This window comes from Vipera ursinii, assembly GCF_947247035.1.
Source record: "Vipera ursinii genome assembly, chromosome: Z".
In the NCBI taxonomy this organism is placed as follows: domain Eukaryota; kingdom Metazoa; phylum Chordata; class Lepidosauria; order Squamata; family Viperidae; genus Vipera; species Vipera ursinii.
Genome location: NC_139517.1, coordinates 40,718,167 through 40,742,336, shown reverse-complemented (window position 1 = coordinate 40,742,336; position 24,170 = coordinate 40,718,167). Strand labels below are relative to the sequence as shown.

Genomic DNA, 24,170 nt, shown 5'->3' with positions numbered 1-24,170 from the left:
CTATTCATTTTTGAAAATATAAAACCTCATTTTAAAGTCAAGTTTATTTTTGCCTCTAAGCAAAATAAACAAATGGAGTGGAAAACAGGAAAGATTATTTAAGAAATCTTGGTAAATACAAAGCTGGAGATAATTTAATGTATTGTGTTAGGAGGTCATGCATCTATGAAGAATAAAGTCCCAGTCTGTGTGACAAAGGAGTAATCTACTTGCTTGCCCCTTCATTGGTGTCATGCTTTTGCTTTTTACTGAATTTAGGCAAAAATTGTTCTAGTTGTTGGGGGGCTTTATATATGTAATGCTAAATTGTGTTCCAAGTAGCTATTTATCTGTTTATTTCTTACTTAATTCTCTTTTATGCTGCCTGACTCCAAATGACTTTAGGCAATTCACAATATACCAGAAATATAAAACAATGTAATAAGAATTGACAACAAAACCAAATTCAAAAAAAATGTAGTGGCCCCTGGAACACTAATAGGGTGAGAGCCATCTGGATCTTGGGACTCTTCATTTCATAGCCATGACGATGGTAATGATAGCAGTACTATCTGGTTATTCTCCTAACAACTGTATGCAGTATAATAGGCCAATAATAGCATGTTGCCTGTAGGGGATAAAGCAATCTAGAATGTGCAAGTATGTTTTAGCATGACATGAATTTTACTCTGTGCATGGCTGCTGCACAAAAGTTATTCATTATAACTTTAGATATATGTTTTCTTTTGTGAATATATATGTCTATTTAATGTAGGTAAATGTTCTTATGTGCATTTTTTCCCTATAGAGAAAATGGGCTGGTCTTTCTATTGGGCAAGAAATAGATGGTAAGTTTTTTACTATAAACTAGTACATTGTTTGACCTAATCTAATTGAAACTTGTCTTTTTTCCAAAGCTTTTTATATTGGAATGAATTATGTTATAGTGCAGTTTTTTTAAAACCCTCTTTTTGCTATTTAGTATTATCTACATGAAAAACTGTACTGGGATAATTACACTGATCTTTAAATGTCTGCTTTATTGTTATTATTAATACTCATCTCTAAATAAAAGCTTTATGTAAGATATTTAAAAATTAATGATAATAAGCATAAAACAAGCAGATCAAAAGAGAGAAGAGACAAACAGATACATCAGAAAAGAGAAATAGGGAAAATGCATTTTACCTTATTAAATAATCAAATGATAAAAGAGGAAATAAAATATCCTTTTGGATGAAATTAAAAATGAATTGGTAAAAAACTGACAACCATAAATAGATACTTATATCAGGGCTTTTCAACCTTTTCACAGATTGTACCACTTTTAGGACATGACAATATTTGAGTGCCACCAGTGCTTAGCAAGGTGTCAAAAACTTGATGACTAAAAAAAAGGGGAGGGGGATTTTGGATTTTACTGATTAGATTCATTTGTTGTTATAGAAATGGCTAGTTTATAATATTATGGAAAAGTAAAAAGTTGAGGTTCAATGTAAATGCTTCCTTCTACTGCAACAGGGGAAGTCTGTTCTTTTTCCCTTCTCCCCCTCAATTTTCCCCCCTTTTCCTCCCCGCTGTGTCCTACTATTTGCTTTTCTATTTTTGTATTTTATTCTATAATTTAATAAAATATTACAAACTCTAGAAAAAAGGGGAAAAAGTACCAGTTTTAATTTCTTCAGTGGTTGTTCCTTTGCTGAATCACTTTCCCTTTGCACTGACAAATGTATGATGAATTTATCGATGTTTATTAATATGCACCACTACCAGCTAGCTCAGGGTCTTCAAACTTGGCACTTTTAAGACTTGTGGACTTCAACTCCCAGAATTCCTCAGCCATCATGGCTGGTTGAGGAATTCTGGGATTGAAGTCCACAAGTCTTAAAGTTGCTAAATTTGTAGACTGCTGAGCTAGTCTTCCTCTTCCCTGTATGCTTAAAGACGCAGGAGTCAAGTGCAAAGCAAGATAGGCTCACAAAATAAACACATAAACTCCATTTTTTTCTTTAAGCTGCCTCAGGTGTGTCACATGTCACAGTGTTGCAGTTCGAGACTGAAAAGCTCCAGCAATTGCAAAAAGCTTTAGCCTTAAATTAAGCCTGTTTACCTTCAAAGAAAACTTTCTAAAAGCCATAGACAGACTCAAGATAAAGGGGTAAAACTAATTACATTTGTTTAAAGGGATTAAACCTACAGAGGCAACACTTTGGACTCATTGGTAGACTAAAATATAGACTAAAATATTCCAATAACAAAGGCAAACAAACCGGGCCTCTGAATTACAAAACTCTGTAAAAACTGTACAAAAATCCTTTTGGTAACCCAATCAAGCTGCCAGCTGATCCAGAACTAAATAAACCCACCTCCTTTCCGACATGCTCATCTGCCGGCTTTTCATTTCATCAGCACTGATTGCATTCTCCTGGCTGGAGAAAATGAACCAGGGGACCTTTTCTTCCAGCAACAGTTGCTGCTTCTTCCCTGTCCCTGTTTCCTCCCTGCCTGCTGAGCTCTCCTCTTTCCCTGTTGTCTTTTTTCCCCCTTTCCCACTCAAATCATCTCCTTTTATAGCCTCTCCTCTCCTCCACCCCCCACCCCCCCTGCTTTTCTTCAGTTCACCTCCAGCTCTGCACTGCTTCCGGAAAGTTGCTAGCTGGAGCCAGTCAGCTGGAGCCCTACTGGCTCTTGGGGCTTTTGCTGAGCCCAGACAGTCCTGCAGCTGCCTCTCCTTCAGGCTTGGGTTGCTTTGGATCATTCCCCTCCCCCGCTACACTTCTCTAGGATAGTCGCGTACCACCTGCCACATGGCAAAGTACCACAGGTGGTATGTGTACCACCGGTTGAAAAGCCTTGATTCTTGCAATTAATTTGCATGCATGAATTTTGCTTATTCCTATAGTTGGTATCTCATGGAAATTCACCCCATTCTTTCAAAAGGGGTGTTAGCAATGAGATTCTTGTCTGTATTTTCAGTGTGCTAATATTTTCTTGAGAGCGTGTCTGATGCTTTATAACTGCAGTTATTTATAATTCTGTGGAAAGCAAGTTTGTGGGAAGATAGGGATTCTACTGTTCAATCTTACACAGTAAAAACTCATGTTTTTATTGCTCAGTAATATAAGAAAACAAATGAATAAACTCTTCAAGCATCCTAAATTGCTTTTGATGATTTAGACAAAACTTATATAGCCATTACTGCATATATATTGCCTACATATCTAGCTATATTAACTGCATATATTGTCTCTTTGCATCTGTTAAATCTAACATTACCCTCGCAGATGTATTCTCTTTTCAATTAAAGGTGTTTGTTTCTCAGCTTTTTTATCAGAAAATCTCGCATAGGGAGTGTGGCAATATTTTCTTACAAAACAGATACTTACAAAACGGGTAGGCCAATTAGTGATTGCAATGGTATAATTCCCACCTGTATCTAAATTTGGAGGTTGTTTCCTAAGTTTGAATATATTAAGATGATGCATGGAAATATACACTTTTGTGTGGCATATTCTAATTTCTGCCACTGTCACTTTTTTCATTTTTGATGACTGTAATTCAGGGCATAGCTACACAGATATACCCAATCCTTACTTTTAAAAACTTTGATAAGTTTTGTGGAATGAAATAAAACTGATTTCATTTCAGACAAGAAGAGAGATACTTAACTTTTGCTTCCGTTATCAAAGTTACTAGAAAATGAATTCTACCCTCTGCAATACTGTTTGAATTCCTGATACATCCAAATTCTTATACAGAAAATTAAATCAATTGCATTTGAGGAAATTTGTTGATGACAATACTTTTTTTTTGGTCTTTGAAGTGGGAGGCTTGATTTTCTGATATTTGTATAGGAACTTGCCCACTCACGGGAGGCTAGAGGAGATATTGTATCTATCCATGTTTAGCAGTATACTTCCATTCGTCCTTTTTTTGTAATAGCGATTTCTTAATGTAAAATAAAACCACTATTGCAAAAGCTAGAAAGATTTTAATATTCTTTCATAACTGATTAGGACTTACACATTTTGATTACTTATGTAATGAATGCTTCTTGATTAAATGTGATGACTATAAATAAATAGGCAAGATATGGATGTGAAATAACAAGAATTATCCTCAGGATAAAGAATCTGAAGGTCAGAGATCTAGATTATAAATAGTAGAACCAGAATTGTTAGAGAAAGTATTTAAAGTTTGAGGAATTCCAGAATATTTTGAAAAGTCATAATTTAGAAAGAGAAGTGGAACTTCTATTTAAAAAATAGATTGTTCTAGATGATATTGATGATAATGGTGATAATTTAAACTTGCATGTTACCTCTCAATGATTCTGAATGAAGATGAATCATCATAAATTTGAAAAATCTACAGAATAAACTCATGGACAATATATAGAAGAAACTTACTGTGTATATTCACTAAAGGAAATTTTGGTGCAATGCTGACTTTAATAAGGTGTAGCATTTTTTAAAGCTTGGACATATAAGAGATTTTATCAGATATCATTGGAGAGAAGGCAAAGAGATATGAGATTTTTGACAACTCCAAGAAAGATAGAGAACAGATGCAAATGGGCTTCTTAATTTCATCTGAAGGTTTTTATAAATTGTAGCAATACTAGAAGACATTAATAAAATAAGCTGAAGAAATTCAGACAGATCAAATATTGGATCAAGCAGTAGCTGTTCTTTCATAAATGCAATTAATAGCCGACACCATGGATTAAATTAAAATATTGTCAACAAATATTAATGAACTAAAAAAACAAAGTGAAAGGGAAAATATGTTTGGAAATTAAAAAGGAAACTACAGATACATGTCTAATAAAAATGTATATTTTTAAAAAAGACAATGTTAATTTGCTTGAATATATAGAGATCAAAAATTTGTGGGCCCTAGTAGACAGGAAAAAATGCATTGAATCAGAAACTTAGCAGGGAATTTGGAAAATACATGCATAATGAAACAGATAGGTCCATTGAACAAGGGAAAATTGCAGTTGCTTCTCTTTATGCTTGAAAAAATAATGAAGCGAAATCTTATGAAAATTACAGTGAGACGCATGCAGATTCTTGGAGATACCATAGTAATATTTCTCTTAAAATATTTATAACTCTGCTTCTTACAAAAGGAGTTGTATGAACAAGAAAAGTATTTTAGACTGGGGGTTCCCAACTCTCCCGGTCTGTGGCATGCCAGAAACCAGGCCATGTAAACAAACGAAGCCCCATCTGTGGGATGCAGGCAACATGCAAATCCACCACCACCCCAGTCCTTGGAAAAATCTCTCTCCACGGTCCCTGGTGCCCAAAAGGTTGGGGGCTGCTGTTCTAGACTACATGTCTTTGCAATTTTCCCTTAGATACATGGAGACCTAAATATCCTTTAGAAAAATAATCCATCTATTTGTTCATAAAACTTAATTCAAAATTGATATTCGTTGGTCTTAGTTACAAAAAGCATTTTATCTTTTCTATTGATAAATTTTTAAAAATATCCAAATTTATTCAGAAATAATTACAAACTTATGACAGGAATCATAAGAGAAAAAAATTAAACTTGTCCTGCTTAGAAAGAATACCAGTAGTAAAAATGAACATTTCACCTAGGATCAATGTTTTATTTCAAATATTACCAATAAGAGTTGAAAAATAAAGTGACAAATAACTAAAAAAATTTGAGGTTTAAATTTAGAATGCAAGATGTGAAAGAAAAATATGGACTTTTTGTATTAAATCATATTGATAATAAAGTTTGTTATGGAACCAAAAGTTTAACTTGGATTACAGACTGAATCATTTTGCCATAGAGAATGTTTACATAATTATTTTTGGTTGCATGCAAATATAGGTGTTACTTTATAAGAGATTACTCAGTCACTAAAAATAGCATGTAACAATATATAATTAATATAGATAATTTACTCTGGCCTTATTACCTTTTACTTCAATATTAAATGTTTACAAAATGCAAAAAGTGATTAGTGGAGAAATAATTCATATTGATTGCAAGATTTAATAAAGATGAAAATTTTTGAGGCAATGGTCAGAAATGCCTTAATGGTTCAGAATTTTAAAATAACTGGAATTACACAAAAAGTAGGAACACATATATTTGACTGAATAGTCAGAACATCTGTTGATGCTTATTTGTAACTTGTACTTATAACTGAGAAATAGAATAAGTCCATGATTTATATACCATAATATAATAGCACAGGGAGATAAATATAAAATTTAGTGTGAATATTATGTTCAGAGAATGTTGGTATAGATATTTTAAAATTGGTATGTTCATACAGACAGTCCTCAACTTATGACCACACTTGGACTTTCTGAACAGTCTACAAATGTCAGCATATTGCCCCCTTCAAAAAGGTGAAGACTTGTCTTCTGGATATTTTTTCACATGGTGTCAGAACCCATATTTCATTAAAGGCCTTTTTCTAATTATATTCTTTCTATTTTCTGGGTTCTGCCATGCTCCTGGAAGGGAGGGGAGAAACTGCTGCGGGCTGCCTCTGTATTCTCTAGCACTACAGTGTAACTCTTTCGCTGTCTCTGCATACATACTCTTCGAACTGTCTCCCCCTTGATGTCATCTTGAAGGAGGAAGAAAGGAATGCACCTACGGGCATCTGGCTTATCTCCTGTTTCGGAAGGGAAGGTGCGAAAACCCAACAAATACCGCTATGAGCCTGAGACAGACTGGTGTTATCAGGTTTTTCCCCAAATGGACTTAACACCTGGGGGTTGGCTCATTTGAACTGACTGGCTGAACTATTGTGGGGTTTGCTTGGGACTCTTTTAATCTATTGATCTGAGCGGGGAAACTCTCAGATCCAGTCTATTATGCCTGCCATCAGCTTCTCCTAGTAAAATTTCATTTTGGAAGAAACTGCTTCCATGAGTTCTGCTTTCTTAGGATGAGGTTTTGAAGTGGGCCCTGGCATCAGACAGGATCTGCAGAAACAGCCCAGAAGGAAGACCCTTACTGGGGGACTTGGCAAAGTATGTCAGACAACAGAATTGAGAGAGAGGGCCTGCAATGGGGCGGGGAATCCTCCTGCCAAGCAGACCCCTGCAAATACTCTAGCTCCAGATCCTTGAGCACCTCGGAAGAGGAAGCAGTCACAGAATGCAGCCATAAGCCCAGGTGATCGATGGGCATCAGGAAGAAGGAGGATTGGGACAAGAAGACCAGGAAGATGATACTTAGACAGGGCAGTCATCAAACAAGGTAGAGATGGAGACATCCCTCCGTTTTAGCGAAGACGAGGAAGACCGACCTATGCAATACAGCCTATTGTTGAAACAGGCAATCAGCATGATGAAAATAGCTCTCGACTCCATGAGAGAACCCTACCGGGCACCATTCTCCTGGGATTCACCGAGAGGGCTAACGGGGAAACCGAACCTGAGATTCCAGACCCCTCTGAAGGCAACATGGAGACTACAGCGGTCGCCGATGCTGCAACCACCCCTCATCGAGCAGCCACTGCAGACAGAGAAGGGTGATGGCACAAGCGGAAGAAAAGACACTTATCCATCCATACGTTCCCACCTCTGGATGGCGCCTGGGTTTCTTGTTGCCTCAGGTGCTAAATTACATGAAGGAATAAGGCCACAATATCCCAAGCAACCGGGCCAGGATCCACATTGTACAAGTAGCCCTGGATGGCATCACAGCGGACTGGGTCGTAGACCTCCATGATGCAGATGCACCAGAGCTGCTAAATTTTAATCAATTCATGGCTTCCCTCAGGCGTCGCTTCAAAGACCCCTTAGCTGACCGGAAAGCCTGCAAGCGAATAAAGATGGTGAAACAGGGCAGACAGCTAGTGGCAGAATATACCAAGGAGTTCCGAGCTCTGGCCAGCAAGCTGAATTGGCCAGAAGACATTCTGCGCAGTCATTTCAAGGATGGATTAAACTACAACCTCTACGATGCCTGCCTCCCTTGGGGGGACCCTCATTGGTTGCAAGAATGGCATGTCCTAGCTGAAGAAGCAGAGATCGACCTGGCAAAGAGACAATGCCAAGGGGGGAGATAGTGGGGGAAGTCGCCATCGGAGTCCCCCTGTGAGTCTGCAAAACAACAATCTGCCCAAAGAGGACTTCATGATGCTTCAAATGCGGGAAGGAAGGGCACCGCGCCGCCGAATGCTGCTCATGCACCCCTACTAGAAAAACTGACCGGGTTCCAGCTGGAAAACCTGGGAAGATACTAGTGAAGCCAAAGGAGATGGCCATGAAAGGCACAGAGGTCATTGAGTTCCCTGTCTCCATGAGGAAAGGGAATTCTGACCAACACGGGAGGAATGTCCAATTTGTCCGACGACAACTCTGAGGACAAACCCCTGGTAAGTGGACCCATTGCACCACTCACCCACACAGTAAAACTGGCATGCCCGAAGCAGTGGAAGTCAGGGCATTGACCTGGTTGCACTCGCTGCCTCATAAGCCCAATGTTAGTGGGGAACTTAGGAATTCTGGTGAGGAGGCTGAAGAAACCGATCTCTTTCGGTCAGTTAGATGGGTCCATAGCATGGGGGGCGCCTGCCTCCCTAGCAACGCTACCAGTTCAACTCACTGTAGGGGACCACATAGAGACTATAACATTTATGGTAACCCCTAGTATGGAATGCCCCATAATTCTGGGCATGGCGTGGCTGACCAAGTGGAACCCACAAATAGACTGGAGAATGGTGGAACTCAGATTCCCGAAAGGGGAATCAACCAAAGCATCAGCTCAGCCCCCAATCAGGGAAAACCCATCCAAGAAAGCCGCACTGTGGGGGGGAGGAGCTACCCGAAATACCAGAGGAGTATAGGGACCTGGCTGAAGTGTTCAGCGAGGAGAGGTCCAATGAACTGCCACCTCACCGGCCCGAAGACTGCGCGATAGAAATCCGACCAGCCACAAAACTCCTCAAACCTAGATTATACTCTATAAGCATGCAAGAATTGGAGGAAATTCAAGTTCATAGATAAAAATTTAGAAAGGGGTTTTATCCAGCCGGCAAAGTCCAAAACAACTGCCCCTGTACTATTCCAAGAGAAAAAGGATGGGACTCTTCACCTTTGCATAGACTATAGAGCTTTAAATGCAATAAGTGAAAGCAATCTGTACCCTCTGTCCCTCATGCAAGACATGTTGTCCCACCTATCGAAAGGGAAGATTTTCACAAAGCTGGACTTAAGGGAAGCTTACTACCGAATCAGAATAAAGGAGGGGGACGAATGGAAGACAGCATTCAATTGCTCCTTAGGGTGTTACCAATTTTGGGTTCTCCCTTTTGGGTTACAAGGAGCGCCCGTAATATTTATGCAGTTAATAAATGATGTATTAAGGGAGTACCTGTACAAAGGGTTACTCGATTATCTTGATGACATCCTTATATTCACTGAGTCTATGGATGAATATGTCAGATTGGTCAGAGCAGTACTAAACAAACTACGGGTGGCTCACCTTTGTGCCAAACTGTCCAAGTGCAAGTTCCATAAGGATAAAATTGACTAGGATATCGTATATCACCAAATGGCATAGAAATGGACCCCAAGAAGGTCCGAGCTGTATTAGAATGGTCTCCAGCCCGCACCCGGAAGCAATTGCAAAGTTTCCTTGGTTTCACCAACTTCTATTGGCAGTTCATTCCCTCTGCCCAAATAGTGTTGCCAATTACGAACTTACTAAAAACCAAAGGGAAAGGAAAGCCCAAGCCGAGCCAACCATTAAAATGGACAGTGGAATGTCAAGCCACATTCGAGAGACTTAAAAACCTTTTTTCCGTAGGACTGGTACTAAGACATCCCGACACTGACAAACCTTTTGTGATTCAGGCAAATGCCAGCAATGTGGCTGTAGGGGCTGTACTCTTGCAAGAAAACTAAGAGGGGACATCACAGCCCTGTGTATACATAACCAGAAAACTCACGAAGATGGAACAGAGCTGGGCGATCTGGGAAAAGAGGCATATGCAATGGAATGGGCTCTCCTCACTTGGTGGCACTTCCTAGAGGGGAGCAAAATTCCTTTCCAGGTGTGGACCGACCACAAGAATCTGGAAGTACTTAAAACACCCTGGAAATTAACTCCTAGCACTTCCACTGATTCAGCTTCATGTTAAAACACCTCCTGGGGGAAAAAAACTTTCTAGTCAACGCATTGTCCTGAATGCCACAATACAACAGTATTCGAAATAATGTATCAAAGCCTCTGATGCCAGAAAAACAGCTGGTAGCACAAGTCACTATGCGAGCACAACCAAACTCCAAAAACCTTTAGCAAATGAAGCAGGCATCGAATTCAAAAAGGCTGTAGAAACCGATGAATGGCTCCTGAGCCATAAAAACTTATGCAGCATCACTGATGGACTACCATGGGTGGGAGGAAAATTGTACATACCCAAAAGCTCGAGACTAAAATTCATGCAACTGTGCCATGACTCAAAATCTGCAGGCCATTTTGGGTTTGTAAAAACATTGCACTTAGTTAAAAGACAATTCTGGTGGCCTTCGATCAAGAAAGACATTGAAAGTTCTGTGGGCAGCTGCCCAATCTGCGCCTCAGCAAAAAGTCTACAAGAAAAGTCACCTGGATTACTGCAACCAGTAGCAACCCCCTCAGCACTTGGAAGTAGATCTCCATGCATTTTATTGTGGAATTGCCTGAGAGTAGTGGCAACACAGTCATTTGGGTTGTAATGGACTTATTCTCTAAACAAGTACATTTTATTCCCTGCACAAAAATTCCTAATGCAAAGACACTTGCAAAACTGTTTGTTCAACACATATATAGACTTAGCCCACTGCTCCACCAAGGCTCTTGTTAAGTTAGTAACAAGTTGTTAAGTTAGTAACATGGTTGTTAAGTGAATGAGGCTTCCCCATTGATTTCGCTTGTCAGAAGGTCGCAATTGTTGATCACATGATGCCAACCATCCTAAATATGTGAGTTGCCAACTGTCTGAATTTTGATCATGTGACTATGGGAATGCTGCATTGCTTGTAAGTGTGAAAAATGGCCATATGTTTTTTTCAGTTCTTTTGTAACTTCGAACAGTAACTAAACAAACTGTTGTAAGTCGAGGACTTCGTGTATATCTTTTTTTAGAGAGGGGTACTTATGTATGTCTGGGTTCAGGAGCAAGTTTGCTATAACAGAAAAGTCGGGAAACTACTACCTACCTGCTGCCAAGGCAAAAGGTACAAACTCGCTGCCTTGGCCTAACTGCTGCAATGAGAGTCACTTGGGTGTCAGCACAGCACTAGGCAGGAGCTTTTGTTGGTCTTCTTCTGGTGCTTATTCTGTATTGGCCAAGGCCAGGCAATCCTTGCTGCAGCAGTTCAACAGAAGCAATGAGCTTGTTCAGGATTCCCAGTGAGTTCCAAGCTTAGAATTTTATAATGACTGAATATATTACTACTATTTATAATTAATTTTGTTTATGATCAACTTTATAAACATGGGTCAGTTTTATGAATAGCATGCATACCTTAGAGCAGGGGTGTCAAACTCAATTTCATTGAGGGCCGCATCAGCATTGCGGTTGCCCTGAGGGGGCCGGGTGGGTGTGGCCTGGGTGGGTGTGGTTAAAGTGCGTATGGCCTACTGGGTGGGCATGGCCAGCTCTACATCGTTCGCATTAAGGGTGCGTATGGGGGCCTGGGCAGGAGTGGGACAGATCTGAGGGTCTCTGACAGAAGGAGGGTCTCTGGGCCAGGGCCAAGGCAGTGGGGGCCATTCCCTCTGTTTCCAGGATGGCTTTGTGGGCCGCATGAAACCACTTCACGGGCCGGATCTGGCCCCCGGGCCTTGTGTTTGACATGTTTGCCTTAGAGGAAATGTAATTTGCCAGGGTCTTCTATGCTTTTTACTAGAAATAATATATTATTCCTTTCATAAAAAATGATAGATTGAGGTTAAAAAATAAACTTGATACAGAATTAGGTTTAATTTGGAAAATACTTTGCGAATTAAAATTCTGCATGTGGACTTCTACATCGAGTTTGGGTTCTTGTAATCTAAGACTTTAAAATATTAGATTTTGTCTGATATATTAGACTATACAAAATCATTTAGAAGCACATAATTATTCTGTTTGATGTTCTTTGTCATTTTGATTGCCTTGGTTAATTATTGATTTTTAATAGTTAAATTTGATGTGTTTATTTTTACATATAGTGCTAATTAAAAGTTACCTTGAAAATTCCTGTTCAGTTTTATATAGCTTATAAATCTTTTTTAATAGCAATAGCCCTTAGATTTATATACTGCTCTATAGTGCCGTACAGTACACTCTTGAATTGTTTATAAAATCAGCTATTGCCCCCAATAATCTGGGTACTCATTTTACCAATGTCAGAAAAATGAAAGGCTGAGTCAAGCTCAATAAAAACAAATATTAAAAAACTGCTTTTTTATTAATTGCATTTGAAGTTATATTTTAAAATAAAATTGTCAAATCAACCAAACAATAGCCTGTTGTTTTACAGGAAGTTTATGTATAAATTAGATGTTTGGTTTCGAGGAAACAACAGTCCATGACACATTATAGAAGGGTATTTTGATTATCATTATGTTTATTTTCCAACAATGACTCTCAGGGCAGATTTGACCATTTTGTTCCATACATTTTATAATTCCACATTAAAAATATTTTGTGACACAGTGAGTAGTCCTAGTGATAGACTCTTTTTGTTTAGGAATGAAAGTCAGATGGTGTTTAACCAGAAATGAAAAATTTATTGTGTTTTCCAACTAATTTATCTACTGGTATTGTAGATGGTAGGAAACAATGGGCCATGCAAAGAAGTATTTGGTTATATTTCTGTGAATCATGTGTGGGTTCCATGATTTGGTCTCCATTTTTTAAAAATGTGATTATTGTTAAACATAATTTGTAACATTAATTAGTTTTTAATAAAACAATAATTTAGATTCTAGATATAATTATTTTATACCTTTGCATAAATAATAGGTACCTTGATGTTTTCCAAATGTTTTATACAGTTTAAATTCTCCAGCATAGAAGTGGTCAGGCATCATAAGGAATGTAACTCAAAATATTTATCTTTGCTTTAGACAATAAAAGATAGCTACCTAATACTGTTGGGCTGGAGGCCCTCTGGTTTATTTAGCTAAAACCCTCGTCTTAATTTCCAAGCCCTGAGTTCCAGTACCAGTGATCATGTAATAGCATAATTTGATATAGGCTGTTTTGTGGATAATCATGACTTTAAAGATATGCATTACTAAGTATTGATAGTCTTTTATGAAAAATACTCTTTTTCTTAACTAAAAAGAACCTTTATTATTTTGTGAGAAAAATATGGACAGGTAAAAACAAAAAGGAATTAAATCTAGTGTATGAGCTCAATTAGTTTTGTCTCTGAAATTATTAAAATAATGTTTTGTAGTTCTCAGCTTATTCACATCAGTGTTAATAGTTTTATCCGTGTTGAAAAATAAATAATAAAACATAACTCAGAGTAATTACTATCTTTTTTTTTTTTTGCTTGGAAGAGTTTGTTCTTCCAAGTAGAAGCCATCTAGATTTTCATACTATTTGTTTTTACATTATGCCTGAACAGATGACATTATGCCAGAATACCTGATTAACCATTTTAAGATGGCATTTAGAAAGCTGTTAAGTAAAAAAGAAATTAAGCAATCATAAATGATTCAAGGGGATAAAAAGATTGTAGGTAACTACAGAGTCCTTAAAATTCACACAAAATGATAACAAAATGTATTTCTTCTCAAAAAGACATTTTTGCTCATATATTTATTTTAGAATTAAAATTTGTATCCCCTTCTAGTCATTTCTAAGTGCAATAGCAATAAACAAGGAAACAAATAAATAAACAGATGCATTAGAAGTACATTGTATTATGAACAATTCATAATAGCCATGTTTTTCATTAAATGAGTAATTATGCTTTTTATTTTCTTTGGACACAAAGTTCTTCTGAAAGAAATCATGGTTGAAAAATGTTTTTCTTTTCTCACAGTTTCTTTGTATAACTTTGATAAGACCAAGCAGTGTATTGGCACTATGACTATTGAGATAGACTTCCTGCAGAAGAAAAATATTGACTCAAATCCCTATGACTCAGACAAAATGGCAGCAGAGTTCATCCAGCAATTCAATAACCAAGTATTTACAATTGGACAGCAGGTTTGTGCTCCAATGGTTTTGCACATTTGTGTGTTTCTCACTCAGTAGTGTCATTTATATTTGATACCAAATAATTATGAATGATAAATTGCACTTTCTTTTATATTGCAAATAAGAAAAGGCTATCTGTAAGCATATATGTTTTTGCAGGCTACAAACTTTTGGGGATTATTTGAGGCTTTTGATGCCTAGATGTAGGCAACATTTTAAAGGACAACATTTAAAAATGATGATTGATATAATGAGTTATTTATACAACCAGAATATTTCAAGTAATCCATGGTATTCTGGAACATTTGTTGGAGAAGACCTCTGCTTGCTAGAATCTTTTGCCATATTTGTCAGAGCAGAAATGACTGACCAGTATAGGGATGGTATAAGACAAGCTATATGTTTATTGTAACCATTAGATAACATAGGGCTGAGAGAAAGTGACTTAGCTGGCTTTGTACCCAAGGTACAAAGTAATGTAGAATAGAAGTAAATAGTGTATAATTGATATTGGGTTTGTAAGTGAGAAATACTGCCTTCCAGATGCAGTCGCGGGATTGCAGTACTTCCAAAGTTCCCAATGAGCATGAAGAATGATTGGAGTGTTTCTTCACATGTTTTCTTAATTCTGGACTATAATATCATCAACAGTGGGTTTTTTTCCTCTACCCATAACAACTAATAATAAAGATGGATGAATAATAGATAGACTGTATGATATAGGATATAAGCTGATAATGATTAAATGAGACATGAAGAGACTCTTACTCAGGGATGTGATTTTCAGTAACCTATAGTTCAATTTACATAAGTAAATTGACTTTGACTTTAACTTACAACCACAATTGAACCCAAAATTTCTGTTGCTAAGTGAAATATTTGTTAAGTGAATTTTTCCCCGTTTTACAAACTTTTGTGCCATAGTTGTTAAGTGAATCACTGCAGTTGTTTAGTTAATAGCATGTTTGTTAAGTGAATCTGGCTTTCCCATTGACCTTGCTCGTAAAAAGGTCATAAAAAGGATCACATATCCCAGGACACTGCAACCATCATAAATATGAGTCAGTTGCCAAGTGTCTGGATTATGTTCACATGACTATGGGGATATTGCAACATTTGTAGGTGTGAAAATGGTCATGTCACATTTTCCAGTGCTGTTGAATTTTAAATGGTCACTAAATGAACTATTGTAAGTCGAGGACTATCTGTACTTTTACTCTAAATTTGCAGATCAGCAGAGGGCTTAAACTTCATAGCATGTACCTTCTGATATCTAGGATAAACCATATCACCTAATTTTGTATGTGGAACTTTAGTTGTCTGTCCTGTTATATTATCTTAATGTGCATTTTTCTTTACTCCTGGCAGCTCGTATTTAACTTTAATGAAAAACTTTTTGGCTTGTTGGTCAAGGACATTGAAGCTATGGATCCTAGTATTCTTAAAGGAGATTCTGCCACAGGTAAAAAACAGAAGGTAAGTTGCATAATTGTATATGCATGCAGTTTTAAGACATAAAATAATAGATCATGACATGAAAACTCATTCAAGGCCCAGAATTTGGGAACGGGCACTCTTTGTGGATTTATTGGAGATATTTTGGCCATTCTTATATTAATGGTATCGGAATATATCATTTGATTGAGCAAGCAGCAGCTTGAGGGATTCCTAGCATTCTCTAAGGCAGGGGTGTCAAACTCAATTTCATTGAGGGCCACATCAGCATTGCGGTTGCCCTCAGGGAGCCGGGTGGGTATGGCCAGGGTGGGCGTGGCCTACTGGGTGGGCGTGGCTAGAGTGCGTATGGCCTACTGGGTGGGCGTGGCCAGCTCTACATCGTTGGCATCAAGGGTGCCTATGGGGGCCTGGGCAGGAGTGGGACAGATCTGATGGTCTCTGGCAGGAGGAGGGTCTCTGGGCCAGGGCCAAGGCAGTGGGGGCCGTTCCCTCACTGTTTCCAGGATGGCTTCGCGGGCCACATGAAACCACTTCGCGGGCCAGATCCGGCCCCCGGGCCTTGTGTTTGACATGTCTGCTCTAAGGCCACATCTCTTGAAATATGGCAGAAAAATTGCAGTCTTTGAAAACTTGATTTTCTTTCAAAACATGCTGGTATGTTAAGAAACCCCGTTCCCCCAAAAAAGATTAAAAATGAACTGCAGATTTCAGATCCTCCTGATTCAGGGATGTCATTACCATATCTCCTAAATCATCAGAAGTCTAAACAAAAGGCACATTCCCAAATAAAGTAATTTCTTGATTTTTAATTTTTAAAGGGAGGAAAAGCATTATAGTTTTATTATTCAGTGAATTGCACTAATTTTTCATAAAACCAAGTATGCAAAGCTATCATAATCCTAGTTCTTAAGAGTAGGAGAATGTCATAATCAATGAAAATCAAACCAACCTTGAGAAGTTGAAGAAATAATACAGAAAACAATTTAAAAACAGCATATGGTTCAGCAAAACTTCTAGAAATCAAGTTCAAATCCTAAGTGCCAAGTGTATATCAATAGTGTCTAATGTCTTAAAGTAACATTTTCCCTCATTAAATCAGTTTTAAATTGTCATATATAAATATGGCAAATTTTGTTTACTTTATTATGTTCATTCTTATATTAGAACTATTCTATTCCCACCTGTGTCATTTCCTGGTTTTAGTGATGGTGTTTTCTGCACCTACCTTCTGCGCTGTTTTCCTTTTTAGAACCTTAGATGCCTAATCCTCTTCCTGTTTTCATAGTTTGAGCAGGGAGCAGATAATCACAAATTAGCCTCCTTTGACACATGCAGCTGAAAATAGTGTGAAGGCAGAATGCCAGATGGATTGATATAACTTTATATTCGGCTGTTTGCCAATTTGTTTCTTGCCTTCTGCATCTCAGTGGGAAATATTGAAAATGTCATTATTCTTAAAGGATTTTTTTTATTTGTGTATTTTGTTTCCATGCTCAGATTGAAATAGGTCTTGTTGTGGGAAATAGTCAAGTTGCATTTGAGAAGGCTGAGAGTTCTTCTCTTACTCTTATTGGTAAGTCTAATGATGAGAAATAATTTTGCATTCCAACCAGAAATCACAAAAGTTATTAATCCATTTTTAACTAGTCTGTCTCCCCATTTACATGGACTTAGTACTAGAAGAAGTCTAGTTCATTTTTTCTGACTAACGAATGTTATTAAAGGGGATAAGCTTTTAGGAGCTACCAAACTTCATCAGATGCTTCAGTTTCCTGAGGGCACTATTCTTTAATCAAAGATACTAATGACATCTCAGTTTAAAAAAAAACAAGAATATAGAAAAGAGATGGGAATCACTAGATGCAAAGGAAAATTACAGTTTTTGAGCATTTAAAAGAAGCATGGAAAAAAGCTTTTCAGAAGCCAGAATTATAAGGAGAGGTATTACCTAGTTAATAATCAAGGATCCTATAACCAGATCATGAGAAAGTAAACCCACTTCCATTGGCATGTTCAAATTATAGATACCTTTCTTAGCTCAGTGAGTGGTGGTTAAATATATTTAATTCATTTTTAAACTGCCTCTTAGAAATGTACTCTTTTCCAATAAATATAGTAAGAATATCTAAAAATGTGCATATTAAAGAGATGCATTAGGAGGAAAGTTGGCAAAAACAAAAACACTATTGGAAGTAGATATTAAAATGCATTTGTTAAATATAATTTTCTTCACATATATACTGACTTGTATGTTATGCTGCTGATTGTTCTTGTTCAGCATCTCTGTTGACCATGGAGAATTGTATTCATTCTGAGGGGGCCTCTTAGAATCCATGACAGTGATATTTAAGATCTGTGCATATCTCACTTTTTACTTCAAGGTACCATATATCTCTAATCTTGTCTTCCCAGCAAACCTACTATGGATGGTGGGCTGAGAAACAATGATTGCCCTAGATCAGTGAGTCTGCCTGGCTGAATGAGGAATCCAGGTTTCTCAACTTGGTCTAACTCCTTAACTATTATATTACATTTTGGATAGACAATTCCTTTCTCTGCTGCTTTTTGAGATGACCAAAGCTACATCACTCTTGGGAAAGTCAGTCTATAGAAACTGATTGAAAAATAAGGGATTTTCTTCATTTTATTGTTTTCAATTGGATGTGGGAAATTCTCTAACTTTTGGATTTATTATATGCAATATGCCATGCCTAGAATAAAAGGCTGATAATATAGATCTGCCACTGTTCTGACATTTTATGTTGATAAGAGAGTTCCTTTAAAGGATTTTTTCAGTGTCTGTGAATGGTCTATAGATGTTTTTATGATTCCGTGTTATATGTTGTATAGCATGATAAATGTTATATGTTGTTATTAGTTGTATGTCTGACCCATCACGACCTCGTGGACAATGTTCCTCCAGGCCTTCCTGTCCTCTACCATCTTCTGGAGTCCATTTAAGCTCATGCCTACTGCTTCAGTGACTCCATCCAGCTACCTCATTCTCTGTCATCTCCTTCTTCTCTTGCCCTCAATCTTTGCCAGCATTAGGCTCTTCTCCAGTGAGACCTTCCTTCTCATTACGTGGCCAAAGTATTTGAGTTTCAACTTCCCATTGCAACTGGGAAAACCATGGCCTTGACTATACGCATTTTTGTTGGTAGGGTGACGTCTCTGCTTTTTAGTATGCTGTCTAGATTTGCCATAGCTTTCCTCCCCAGGAGCAAGCGTCTTTTAATTTCTTGGCTGCAGTCCCCATTTGCAGTGATCTTGGAGCCCAGGAAAATAAAATCTGTCACTACCTCCATTTCTTCCCCATCTATTTCCAGGAATTGAGAGGGCCAGATGCCATGACCTTGGTTTCCTTAATGTTGAGTTTCAAGCCCACTTTTGCACTCTCCTTCTTCACCTGCACCAAAAGGCTCTAGTTCCTCTTCACTTTCTGCCATTATAGTGGTATCATCTGCATATCTTAGGTTGTTGATATTTCTCCCAGCAAACTTAATTCCAACTTTTGATTCATCTAGCCCTGCCTTTCTCATGATATGCTCTGCATATAAGTTAAATAGGCAAGGTCACAGTATACATCCTTGCCAGACTTCTTTCCCAATTTTGAACCAATCAGTGGTTCAAATCAGTTCTCACTGTTGCTTCTTGAACTGCATATAGGTTTTTCAAGAGAGAAGATGGTTTGCTACTCCCATCTCTTTAAGGACTTGCCACAGTTTGTTATGATCCACACAATCAAAGGCTGTAGCATAGTCAATGAAGCGGAAGCAGGTGTTTTTCTGGAACTCCCTAGCTTTCTCCATGATCCAGCGAATGTTGGCAATTTGATCTCTAGTTCCTCTGCCTCTTTGAAATCCTGCCAGTACTTCTGGTAGTTCTCGATCCACATACTGCTGGAGTCTAGCTTGTAGGATTTTAAGCATAACATTACTAGCATGTGAAATGAGAGCAATGGTGCGATAGTTTGAATATTCTTTGGCATTGCCTTTCTTTGGAATCAGAATGTAAACTGACCTTTTCCAATCCTGTGGCCACTGTTGAGTTTTCCAAACTTTCTGGCAAATTGAGTGTAGCACTTTTACTGCATCGTCTTTTAAGATTTTGAATAGCTCAGCTGGAATATTGTTGTTGCTCAGATTTCCTAAGGCCCATTTCACTTGACATTCTAGGATGTCTTGCTCGGGGTCAGTGATCACCCAATCGTGGTTATCTGGGATGTTAAGCTCGTTCTTGTATAGTTCCTCTATGTAGTTTTGCCACCTCTTCTTAATCTCTTCTGCCTCTGTTAGGTCCCTGCCATTTTGTTACTTTATCATGCCCATCTTTGCATGAAACGTTCCCTTCATATCTCCAATTTTCTTGAACAGATCTCTGGTCCTCCCTATTCTATTGTTTTCTTCTATTTCTTTGCACTGTTCATTTAAGAAGGCATTTTTATCTCTTCTAGCTATTCTCTGGAATTCTGCATTCAATTGAGTGTATCTTTCCCTTTCTCCCTTGCCTTTCATTTCTCTTCTTTCCTCAGCTATTTGCAAAGCTTCCTCAGACAGCCATTTTGCTTTCTTGCATTTGGGATGGTTTTAGTTGCTATCTCTTGTACAATATTGCGAACCTCCATCCATAATTCTTCAGGAACTCTGTCCATCAGATCTAATTCCTTAAATCTATTTGTCACCTCTACTGTGTATTCATCAGGGATATGATTTAGTTCATATCTGAGTGGCCTAGCACTTTTCCCTACTTTCTTCAATTTAAGCCTAAATTTTGCAACGAGAAGCTCATGATCTGAGTCACAGTCAGCTCCTGGTCTTGTTTTTACTGACTGTATAGAGCTTCTCCATCTTTGGTTGCAGAGCACATAGTCAATCTGATTTCTGTGTTGGCCGTCTGGTGATGTCCATGTGTAGAGCCGTCTCTTGGGTTGTTGGAAAAGAGTGTTTGCTATGACCATCATATTCTCTTGACAAAATTCTATCAGCCTGTGCCTTGCTTCATTTTGTACTCCAAGGCCAAATTTGCCTGTTATTCTGGTTATCTTTTGGTTTCCTACTTTAGCATTCCAAACCCCCATGATGATAAGGACATCATTTTTTTGGTGTTAATTCTATAAGGTGCTGTAGCTCTTCTTAGAACTGGTCAATTTCATCCTCTTTAGCACCAGTGGTTGGGGCATGGACTTGGACTACTGTGATATTGAAAGGTTTCCCTTGAATTCGCACTGAGATCATTGTCATTTTGGGGATTGTATCCCAGTATTGCTTTTCCTATTCTTTTATTGACTATGAAGGCTACTCCATTTCTTCTGAGGGATTCTTGCCTGCAGTAGTATACCTGATGGTCATCTGAGTTAAATTCATCCATTCCTGTCCATTTTAGTTCCTAAGATGTCGATGTTCAGTCTTGTCATCTCTTGTTATATGACAATCTTTTAAATCAATTTGTGATATTTTTGAAAATTATCTACTTTGTTTAGCAGAAACTTGCATTGCTTTGCTAGATCTACTAATTGTGTTTTCATTTGCTATATTATAATTGCTTTTTTTCAGATTAGAGAATGCTTCTGGGATTTGATTGTTAATAAAATATGTATTGTGGAATGAAAGAAAAACCACAATTATTTTGCTGTCAGAGTTTCAAATACCACTCATGGCCAGAATGTGGCAGTATCGAATAAGAAAAATAAATTGGAAAAGCTGAGTGGTTAATTTTGCTGCTCCTTTGGAAATAACATAAAATACTAGAGCCCTGTAATTAAAAATTAACCATTTAGCTTAATTCTTCTAATGAATTTCCCTAACCCCCCCCCCCGCACTGCTTTCATAGACAAGAGTGATAGCAGTGAACATTTTTTTCTCAGAATCTAGACTAAACTAAGGACATAATCCTCCCCCCCCCCACACAGACACTTTTGATTCCAGGATATATGGCTTCAAGCCTCCGTACTTTCCTTCCTGTCAATTTATACAGCCCCTCATAACCAAAGTCCTATCTGTCATCTTGTACTTCTCCCCTTATTTTCTTTATTCTTTTTCATTCTTATTTCCACTCTTTTGTTCTTCAAATCCTTGTAGCCTATGATTGTCCCATTCATTGAGCACTTTCTTTTGTCTTGACCCCGAAGCCACTAGCATATTGTTATCTAGATTTTCTGACATGGTTATATGCTACCATTGTCCAATACGTTGCACATAATAACAAAATACTTCAGCAGAGTCCTTAAGGACTTTTGGAGAAACATGCCAAGGGCCAGTGCAGTTTTGCAGGCAAGAAAATAAATGCCAAAATACAGCCATATGAAGTAGGAAGAGTGTGGCATGGAGACTAGAGAATGCTAGGAACAATGGGAATTAGCAATAGAAGGAAGAACTGGTGAGGAAAACAGGGATATACTGTACATGTGAATTCCCAGAATGGATTTTGTCAATGAATCCTCACGGCACAACTGTCCAAAACATTCAGGTGTTCTAGACCGCAAGTACTAGTACATTTTTCAAAACCCCTTCTCTAATTAGCCCCTTTTTGCTGTAGAATGGTTGCTGGAACTGGGTATGTGTAGTTTAACGAAGAGAAGGGTGAGGGGTGACATGATAGCAGTGTTCCAATATCTCAGGGGCCGCCACAAAGAAGAGGGAGTCAAGCTATTCTCCAAAGCACCTGAAAGCAGGACAAGAAGCAACGGATGGAAACTAGTCAAGGAGAGAAGCAACCTAGAACTAAGGAGAAACTTCCTGACAGTTAGAACAACTAACCAGTGGAGCAACCTGCCTCCAGAAGCTGTGAATGCTCCAACACTGGAAGTTTTTAAGAAGAGACTGGCCAGCCATTTGCCTGAAATGGTATAGGGCAGGGGTCAGCAACCGGAAAAAGGAAAAGAGCCACTCAGAACTGGTTCCATCACACAAACAAAAAAGTGGGAGCCGCAAAAAGTGCGTGCGCGTGCGTCCACTCATGCGCATGCGCAAAAAACATTTCGCGCATGCGCAAAATGGGAGGCACCTGCGCGTCGACGAGTCTCCCCTTTGGAGAGGTGCGTGCCGTCCCGTTCAGAGACCTGAACGCGGCAGCTGTGCAAACGGGATGGCGGCAGTTTGGAGAGTGCGCACGCACCTCCCCCAAGCCGCTGTCCCGTCCGGAGACCTGAACGCGTTCATCCATGTTTGACGAATGCGGCAGGTCTCCGAACCACCATAAAAAAGCAATGCAATTTCTTCTCAAGAGAGAATGGTGCAGACAGACACCTAAAGCCTGAAAGGTCAGTCTCACTGCGTCACCACAGTTGGAAAATACCCAGAGGGAGGTGATTTTGTTTGCCTGTTTGCCCCACGCAGGCAGCCAGTTCTGCAGCCATCGAATCAATCAATCAGAGTATATGTAGCGTGGAAAGAAACAACCCCTTCGGCCACACACTCCCCTCTCCTTCCTCATCAGGGGACAGTGTTGTAGTCCAAACTCATTTCAGCCCAGATTCTTGTCAGAGCAAGACACACCTGCTCGTTGCGGGATGCAGCCCAGGAGGAATGGGATAATAACATTAGCAGCACTATTACTTAACAACAACACTGCGACAATCGGAAGAAAGAAGGGAACAAGCACTTATGAAGCACAACAAGTTCCCCACTAGTGCCAGCTACAGGCCCCCGACTGTCTCTCAGACACGCCTTTATTCCTTACACGACGTCCAGACTGTGGCTCCCTCCTTTCCACCCTCGGTCCACCGGGAGCGGGGGACAGTTGGGGGGGGAGGAACGAGAGGGAAGATGCCGAAGGTCCACCCCAGGCACCTCCTTGCTGCATTTCTTTTTTTTTACCAGGGAGGGAGGAGGGCTTACCTGCGTGGCTCTGCCCGGCTGGTCCTTAGAGTGGGAGGCGCAGCTAGATCGTCCCCCCCGCGAGAGAGAGAGAGAGAGCCCGAGAAGCCGGACCAGAGGCGGTGTCGGGTTTCTTCACCCCACCTCCCCGCACTCAAAGGTCGCCAAGCGCTCTAGCGGGCCCGTCGGTTTCTTCTGGCGAAGCTGCGGCTAAAGCTGCTACTTCGCAAAGACTGCGGGCAAATCGCTCCCCTCTCCCACCCCTCCTCCTTCTCCGACCGGCCGGGCCGCCAAACTCTTTTTTGCTGGTTTCTAGGGCAACTAGGTAATGCTCAGCGCAGCCTGCCTGCGGGGACTGTCATCCCCGCGCACGCGCGCACGGACATCCAAGTCCTGTCTAGGCCCGGGGAGGGTGGGAGCACACAAGGAGAACGCGGCAGGTCTCCGAATGGGATGGCGGCAGTTTGGAGAGGTGCGCGCGCACCTCCGCCCTTCGGAAAGGTGCGCGCGCACCTTGGAACGGGCGGTGCCACTCTCCATTTGGAGAGGTGCGCACGCACCACTGCCCGTTCGAAGAGGTGCGCGCGCACCGGGCGACTGGGAGCCGCAGGAGATGGCTCAAAAAGCCACATGCGGCTCCGGAGCCGCGGGTTGCCGACCCGTGGTATAGGGTTTCCTGCCTGAGCAGGGGGTTGGACTAGATGACCTCCAAGGTCCCTTCCAACTTCAACAACAACTTC

The 24,170-nt window shown here is 39.5% G+C and overlaps 1 protein-coding gene across 3 annotated transcripts in view; it reads left to right on the top strand.

Moving 5' to 3' along the window:
* The window catches only part of NSF (N-ethylmaleimide sensitive factor, vesicle fusing ATPase), an 84,361-nt gene that overhangs the window by 10,932 nt on the left and 49,259 nt on the right, over positions 1 to 24,170 (top strand). For all 3 annotated transcript variants that reach the window (XM_083377917.1, XM_083377918.1, XM_083377916.1), the window contains exons 4-7: positions 788 to 827; positions 13,998 to 14,164; positions 15,524 to 15,631; positions 17,111 to 17,186. In XM_083377917.1, coding sequence (XP_083234043.1) covers positions 788 to 827; positions 13,998 to 14,164; positions 15,524 to 15,631; positions 17,111 to 17,186 — 391 coding nt within the window. The remainder of the gene's footprint in view (positions 1 to 787; positions 828 to 13,997; positions 14,165 to 15,523; positions 15,632 to 17,110; positions 17,187 to 24,170) is intronic.